Source organism: Drosophila willistoni, chromosome 3R (assembly GCF_018902025.1).
Source record: "Drosophila willistoni isolate 14030-0811.24 chromosome 3R, UCI_dwil_1.1, whole genome shotgun sequence".
Lineage (NCBI taxonomy): Eukaryota > Metazoa > Arthropoda > Insecta > Diptera > Drosophilidae > Drosophila > Drosophila willistoni.
The window spans coordinates 28,087,232-28,095,384 of NC_061086.1; the positions used below are offsets into that span (position 1 = coordinate 28,087,232).

An 8,153-nucleotide genomic window follows, 5' to 3' on the forward strand; every position below is an offset into this window, starting at 1 on the left:
TTAAAAGTAGTTTAATGGTTCTTTATTTTGTGATCTATAAAAATACATTTCTTTGCATTTGTTTAATTTGTTTATTCTAGTTTCTAATTAAAACTAGATTATTAATATGGATTATTTTGTTAAGTTAGTGTATGTGCAAGTTCGCCTTGGACAACTCGTTTCTGTTGCCAGGGCTACGTAAGTAATAAGTTGCCATATCGCCATTTTTGTGTTATCGCCAATGCATTTTATTGCTATTCACCTTGTTGGTTCGACGTTGGCGTAGATTGTGAATGGCAAACGTTTTGGGAGCAGTGTTTAGCTCTGTTGTTGCGTGAAAAAATAAATAATTGCTCTTGTTTGTGCAATTTGCATATGTAAAAGCAGTTAAAACGCATATTTAAAACACTCAAGATGGTAAGATTGCTTAGTGCAGGACAGTTTATGTGTTTACTTAACGAAAAACGCGAAATGAACGTCTTTGAAATTGAGTGTTAATGATGCGGTGGCCCATAGTGATGCTCACTGAGTTGTGACTGTGACACCTGCACACAGTTATTCCACCATCACAGTTAACCACGATGAGTCACGGACAGAATGTGTGCAATGTAAATTTAATGAAATTTCGATTTGCAGATGCTTTTCATGCTGCTATTCAGCCGACAGGGAAAACTGCGTTTGCAGAAATGGTATATGGCCTATCCCGATAAGGTGAAGAAGAAGATAACTAGAGAATTGGTCACCACGATATTGGCACGGAAGCCAAAAATGTGCTCCTTTCTAGAGTGGAAGGATTGTAAAATCGTCTATAAGCGGTAACGACTACAACTGACCAATCCCATTAAAAGGTGGACATAACTTAATTTGTTTATTTTTGTAGTTATGCCAGTTTGTATTTCTGTTGCGCCATCGAGCAGAATGACAACGAGTTGCTCACTTTGGAAATTATCCATCGATATGTCGAATTGCTGGACAAGTATTTTGGCAGTGTAAGTCGGAATACAAATATTGTGAATTGTTTAGTTAACAACAAGTTAATTGCCATTTATTTAATTGATTTTAAAGGTCTGCGAATTGGATATTATATTCAATTTCGAGAAAGCCTATTTCATATTAGATGAGCTGCTGATTGGTGGCGAAATTCAAGAGACATCCAAGAAAAACGTACTTAAAGCGATTGCCTCACAGGATCTGCTACAAGAGGTCAGTACACCCGAGACATATGATCTATAATCAATACGTGTAACGGTTGTGCCGGATATACATCTTGTTAAATTGTTTCTTAATTACTTTTTTTTTGTGATCTGCATATTTATTCTATTCGCTGGTTTTTAGTATATTTTAATTTAATTTTTTTTGGTTTTATCTCGTTAGTGTTTGTTGATGCAATAACTATTTTAATGTCATTTTAAACTTTTGTGCAATGGAGTCAACAAAAATTATCAATCAAAAAAACCATTATCTCATGCATATATCACGGTATACGTTTCAAATTCTCTGTACTTAATTTGTTTTCCGTTTCGTAACTTTTATCTTCTTTTCTCTTTTTGTTTATTTGTGCAAATCAACACTAATCAAATCTTTTACTTAATACTTTTTACACTTATATAATAACCAATTGAAAGCAAGAAGAGTTCTTTTACTCGTTGCAATAGCTTTTAAATCAAAACAAAATATTTATGTATAATTGTGTCTCATCGTCCTGGGAAATTATGAAATGTTTCTTTCTATAATTAAGTTAAAAAACTATGTTATATATGTGAACAGAGGAATTATGTTAATTTTGTTATTTACCTACTTGTCATTGCATGCTACATGCGCGCGACTCAATTTAAGTTCCGAAACTTGCCTACAAAGTCAAAACTAATCAAACAACCGATATCTCTATCTAAACCACCAATTGTGAGAGTTTAACAAAAACATATACCCCCCTATATATTGTCTTTTGTTTTAACTACAGTATTGAACTTGCCATAAATGTGTATAAAAAAGAAGTGTTTTCAACTATATAGTTTTGTTTATTCCGTCCCCAATATCTAATAGTGTGTTGCCATTGAAAAATGTAGTCAATGTAGTTTAATATAGTAAATATCCTTAGCTAATCATGGTATATATTTTTAATTGCTTTGCATGATCTTTGTAGTTGTCTTTTGTTTTGATTTTCCTTTAATGCGCTTTTCCCTACTAACTAGATATGTCTATATATACAAATATATATATGAACCATATAAACGTGTAACCATAAAAAAACCCTTTTTCTTGTTATTATAAACGCTTTCCCTATCCGCCACTGCATAAATCGATGTTAACACAACCACCACCAACCACAATCAACAACAACAACAACAATAACAGGACTTCAATGAGTATCTGAACTAACCAATAATAAAAAAAAAAGAAAACAAACAAAAAAATCCCCGCTCAAACCAAAAACCAATTACCAAATCATGTAAAGAGAATTCCTCCCCTCCATAACAAATAACCCAGCTTAATCATAGATGAGCAGAGAGAAAGAATTTTAGTGGAGAATTGCTTTTTGTTATATCCCTCTGTGTGTGTGTGGGAAAACCTTTTTAGTTTTACAAAAGTCGGAGGAAAGTTCCTCAAAGCTGTACATACATTGCCAAGTTTGTCTAATCCAATTGCAGGTGCAACAATTCAAGCGTGTACATACATTTTGCATTCAGTGTTATTCACAGTCACATAAAAAAAAAATCACATACAAAACAACAAACACACTCACATACAATTTAATGATATTTTAACGCACTAAAAAAATACACTACAAAAAAAACACACACACACTTTTCTATCTACATCTACTATTTCCTCTATCTCTACCTACTCTTATTGTTCTTATTCTTATCTGTACTCCAGGATGAAGCTGTTGAGGGCACTTTAAGAGACATTGGACTACTCTAAAGAGAAATTCTGTAGACATTATGTTGTAGTTGATATTACACCCAAGCAAAAACACCCAACACTACGCACAGCAAACACCACAAACACACACACACACACGCATAGCTAAATACCTGTTACCAACACCGACTCCTCCAACTCCAACACCACCACCAACACCAACACCTATACCTAAACCTACACCTACTCCAATATTTTGACACTGACCAATACTGAGCAGCTCGGCAAATGTGTGTGCGGGTGTTGTAAAGCACGTAAAAGTGGCTCCTAAATCAAAAAAGAAAAGCAAAGAACCAACAGATCTTCCATAGCGAGGCTAAAACTCTATGCAATAACTAATTTCATTTTCTCATACATATATATCTAGATATATATATCTATTATATACTTTGCATCCTCGGCACGGTTTTTCATTTTTGTTTCAGTTATTTTGAAAATCCATTGCAAAGCAAAGTTCATGCAAATCGCTAATACCCTGACATTTCTTTTCATACTATGTAGAAGAGATCCTTTTTATTGAATTAACTTTATATATAAATCTATATACTATTTAAATCATTCCAAGACCATCAAATGAAAAAGCAATGCAGTTAAAAATTGGGCAATAATTATTTTTAGAAGGGATATAAATGCAATATTACAGTTATAGTAACAAAAGTAAATGCAAAAACACAAGAGAAAAAAAAAACTAAGCTTTAATATTGAATGAATATGGAAAACAATGTAATAACCTATTTAGTAAATTAGTAAAAAAGAAAAAAACAAAAAAGCAATCGATAAACTATAGTTTATATATATCTACAAAATTATAGATATATTTGTATTTGTATGTACCTATATATATGTATATGTATGTGTGTTGTACATTTTAGCCAAATTTCTGTGTTTTGTAATCCAAACAAAAAAAAAAAAAAGAATAAAAACCAAGTATTTCTCAAACAACTTGTTTCTAAATCTTACTCATAATATTATAAATGTATCGCATAGAAAATAAGTTATAATGGTAAGGTGTACGTGATATATCTGTTGTATTACTTACTTTTTTTTAGTTCCTTATGATTGTTGTATGATTTGCTCTGATTTCGCTTTGCTCTCTCTCTCTTCTCCACTCTTTCTCTCTGCCTAACTGTCGCTCTCAATCTCTCTCTCTCTCTCTGTCTCTAATTCTGGCTGTCCAATTGATCGGTGTTTAGTTAAGCATAATTATTATACGATCTTGTATGATTATTTTACTCCCTGATTGATTGTTTGTCTGTGTGATTAAATTTGAGTGTGTTTTTCTCTTGATTTTATTGAAGTAAGTTTTCTCATTTTACAGGACGAAACACCGCAAAGTTTTTTTGACGATCATGGCCTTGGTTAGATTGGCGTGCCCAATTTGATTCACACTCTATATATATAGAATATAAGTCGCCTTAAATGTATGTGCGTGTAACCGATAAAAGTATATCTATCATTTAATTCATATATTATTTACCCATACATATACAAAACGAAATCAACATAAAAATGGCAAATGCAATTTGCAACAAATTATATTTTACTCCAATATCATACATACATTCTTACCTGTCAAAGGATATACATAAAGACGAGATTGTTCTGCATTCCAATACTTAGGCCCGCTGAAATTGTCTTAAAAAAATGGAATAAATGGGAATTTGGCGTAATCAATCCCGTTAGAGATAAGCTTTCAATTAATGGTGTGCTCAACTCTAGAATTCTAAGTTCAAATTGCTCGAAACATGACATATTTTATAGTAATTCATACCCCCAAAAAACTGGCTTTAATATTTTTTCCTATAACTTATTTGTAATCCAATCCAAAAATAAAAAGAAACAAAAAAACATTTGAATAAACTAACAATTGTAATTGTAAAAATTTCTAAATGGTACGTTTATTCCAGAAATCTGGTCGCACTGCCCTTCAAAATGATGGGTGGAGGGGAGGAGTAACTTGAAACGAGTTGGCCTGCCGGTTAAATCCCCCCAACAAATTGTTGATTTCATTCTAATATGGGGCGGGAGAGTAAAATAGAGCGAGTAACCAACGCGCAAGAGCGCTAGCATCCTGGAGAGAGAGAGAGAAAGCGAACGAACGCACAAACAAAAGAGCGAGAGAGAGCGGGCACGCGCGAGAGAGACTGTTGAGCTCCCCAATATTTTCCCACTATTTTGTTGCTGCCTGCTGCGGACTAACTAAACTAACTAAGGACAGAAGAAGACTTTTCACACAAATTTCAACACGGCGAGCGCAAAGCTGGCGCTGGCCGAGAAATTTTTCATTCAGAGCGCACCATCGTCTTCACCCAAGCACAAGCACCACACAGCCAGTCAGCTAGGTGTGCTCTTCCGTACGTTACGGGTTACGGGGCACTGGCACACACACACCAAGAGAAAGAAGAAAAATTTTCACATACACTCACAAAGCCAATCAAAAAGAATATAAAACAAAAAGAAAAATGTTCAAGAAAAGAAGAAAAACTTAAACAAAAAGAAGAGTTTTGTGCGCTAAAGAAAAAAAAGAGTGCTAAAGGAAACAAATGAACGGACTCGGAAATTAAAATGAGATTGTGTGTGTGAGTGCAAGTGGAAACCGATGATTCTGAAACGTAAAGATTGTGAAAATTTCGGAAAATGAAAAAAAAAAATTCCAACCTCAGCAGCAACAGCAGCAACGAAAAGTGTTTTGCAAAAAAAATTTTTGCAACTTGAAATTTAATTTCTGCTACCAAAAGTCTGGTCTTGGCCAAGTCCAAGTCCAGGCCAAAAAATATTTGTGGTACATAAAATTCCTACGTGTCTCTGTATGGGTTTGTGTGCGAGTGTATGTGTGTGTGTGTGTGTGTGAAAATTACGTTGTCATATGTGCAAAGTTCATGAGCGTAGGCGTCAACTCGGAAAATTGCTTCAAAAAAGAAAGAAAAGAGAAAAAAAACGAAAAGGAAAAAAACCAAAAGTTCAACTCAAGTGCTTATTCTACGTTAATTTTTTTTGTTTTTTGCTTTCGCCCATTTCACAAGTGATTAGCAATGAAAAATCCAAAGACAAGGCCTTTCTCTGTATACATATACATAACTCTGTGTGTGTGTGAGTGTTTCTGTGTGTGTGTGTTTGAGGAGTGGGAGAAGGCAAAGGAATCAACTTTGGCCAGCCAGGAGCAGCCGCGCCAGTAAAGAAAGAAGGAAAGGAAAAAAAAATTCTCTATCTATTGCGATTTGCTCATGCGGCCCCAAAAGAGCGAAGCGCGCAGCATTGCCAAGAGGATAACGGGGGAGGGAGGGTAGGGCATCAAAATAGGGAACGCGGGAGACATGGAGCGTGTGTGTGTGTGTGTGTGTGTGTGTGTGTGTATGGAAGGGGGCATATGGGCGCCACCAGCCCCATCAGCCAGGCAGTGGGTGCGAAGTACTATTGCTGCTGCTGCGTTGTATATACATACATATCGATATGTACTTGTGTATGTACGCATATACATACATATGTATGTATGTTCGTACGTATGTATGTATGTATGAATGTTTGTTGCCGAATTCAAGTGGGGCCAATCGGGGCTAGCTGCCGCTCATCTAGCATCTTCCAAAGGCATCATAAATAATTTTCGCTTTTCGCTAAATGCAAACAATAATAATTTGTTGCTTTTTCATTGGGGGGTGGTGGGTGGTGGTGGCGGTAGTGCCATAAGAAGCCGCAAAGTTTTCCATTTACCATCGGCCACCTCCCCCCCCCCAGTATTAGTGGCAACATCTCACCCCTTTGCCATTTTCTTTGAATTTGTTTCTCCCCTTTCTTTGCCTTGGTGAAAAACTTTGCATTTGTTGCAAAAATTCGTGATTTATCCTTCAACTTGGCCAGTTTTTCTTTACGTGTGTGTTTTATGTGTGTGGCTCTCTTTTATTTTTTACTGTGCGTGCGTGTCTGTGTGTGTGTGTGTGTGTGTGGTGAGTTGGGGTCTGCGCATGTCGTGCTTGTTGACCAGAGTCAGGACAGGACTTGGACTAGGACTTGAAATGGACTATATCCACGTCGACAGGCAACAGAGGCAACTGTTTGAGTCAAAGTGTCCTTTATATATGGTTTACTATCTTGAAAGTTGGAAAATTTCAAGAGTCCAACCAAGTTCTCTTATGATATAATGTTGTAGACTGGTGTCCTTGGCCAGGACATTGACCAATTAGCTGTTAAAACTAACATGTTGCATACTTTCAGGCTTCTGACAAAGCATAAAACCAGGTTTTTATTTTTTTTTCCCCCGTTTTTCTTTGTACAAATATGAGAAAGTTTAATGCAATCTCTTCCCCCTTTTCTGTTAACTTTCTCTCTGTTGTCTTGTCGCTCTTTCTGTCTCTGTCTCTTGAAATTATTTCTCTTATGAGACACGCTGTTGATATCATATTTTCGCTACTTCTATTATTATATTGATGTCTACTACTACTTTTTTTATGATGGCCAAAAATAATGGGTAATTTTTTGTGGGAAATTATTTAATTTGGCCAGACTCACCACACACATGACGCGCGCAGTTTCTCTCTCTCTCTGTCTATCTCTCTCTCTCTCCACAGTTTTCCTCCTTTTGCTCCCTGTATTGTGCTCTCTCCCGAAACTCCTGTTCGTGTGGATTTTATTATCTGGAAACTTTTCCTTTTGTTTGCTTGTACATATATATATAAATACATAAGTGTGTGTATGTTTGTGTGTGTTTGTATGTGTATGTGCGGGATAGGTAAAGAGGTGGGAAATGGAAAGTAGATGGTGCGGCGCCCACGTACCACAGCAGAGACCAAGAAAAAGAAAAGACAAATCAAAAGAAAAAGATTTTCGTTGCTGCTGTTTTAATAAAACAGAAACAAAAAAAACACAAAAACTACCAAAAAACGAATCCAAAATAAAAACCCAAAAAGACCGCCTGCAGTGTGTGAAAACTTGAAACATTCAAAATCCAAAAAAAAACAAAAAGGAAAATGCATAAAAATCTTTATCTATATATTCTGTTTTGTTAATACTTTTAGACCAGGCGCAAACCAACAAAAAAAAAAAACGTCTCCATTATAAATTGTAAATAAGCAACAAAAAGTATAACAACAAACACTCCACCAAATCTAAAAGAGAAAACAAACCTTGACAAAACAAAAGAAATCTACAACAAAACAAAAAAAAAAATTATTATATTATTAAAGGAAAAATTCGAAACGCTTATTAAACGCATACAACAACAACAACAACAAAATATACATAATTCAACCTAAAAAAAT

At 35.2% G+C, this 8,153-nt stretch overlaps 1 protein-coding gene across 3 annotated transcripts; it reads left to right on the plus strand.

Annotated features, from left to right (window-relative positions):
• The first annotated feature begins 257 nt into the window (after nucleotides 1-257).
• On the plus strand, nucleotides 258-4,381 carry LOC6647642 (AP-1 complex subunit sigma-2). 3 transcript variants are annotated; one of them, XM_015177363.3, is made up of 5 exons: nucleotides 258-396; nucleotides 616-794; nucleotides 860-968; nucleotides 1,045-1,182; nucleotides 2,857-3,840. In XM_015177363.3, exons 1-5 carry the CDS (start codon nucleotides 394-396, stop codon nucleotides 2,899-2,901), a joined length of 474 nt encoding a protein of 157 aa, XP_015032849.1. In that variant the 5' UTR covers nucleotides 258-393; the 3' UTR covers nucleotides 2,902-3,840. The 3 variants fall into 3 exon arrangements, with proteins under 3 accessions (XP_015032849.1, XP_023034121.1, XP_002069592.2); XM_023178353.2 differs by lacking the exon at nucleotides 2,857-3,840 and adding an exon at nucleotides 2,335-2,840; XM_002069556.4 differs by lacking the exon at nucleotides 2,857-3,840 and adding an exon at nucleotides 4,220-4,381 and having other exon boundaries at nucleotides 259-396.
• The last annotated feature ends 3,772 nt before the right edge of the window (nucleotides 4,382-8,153 follow it).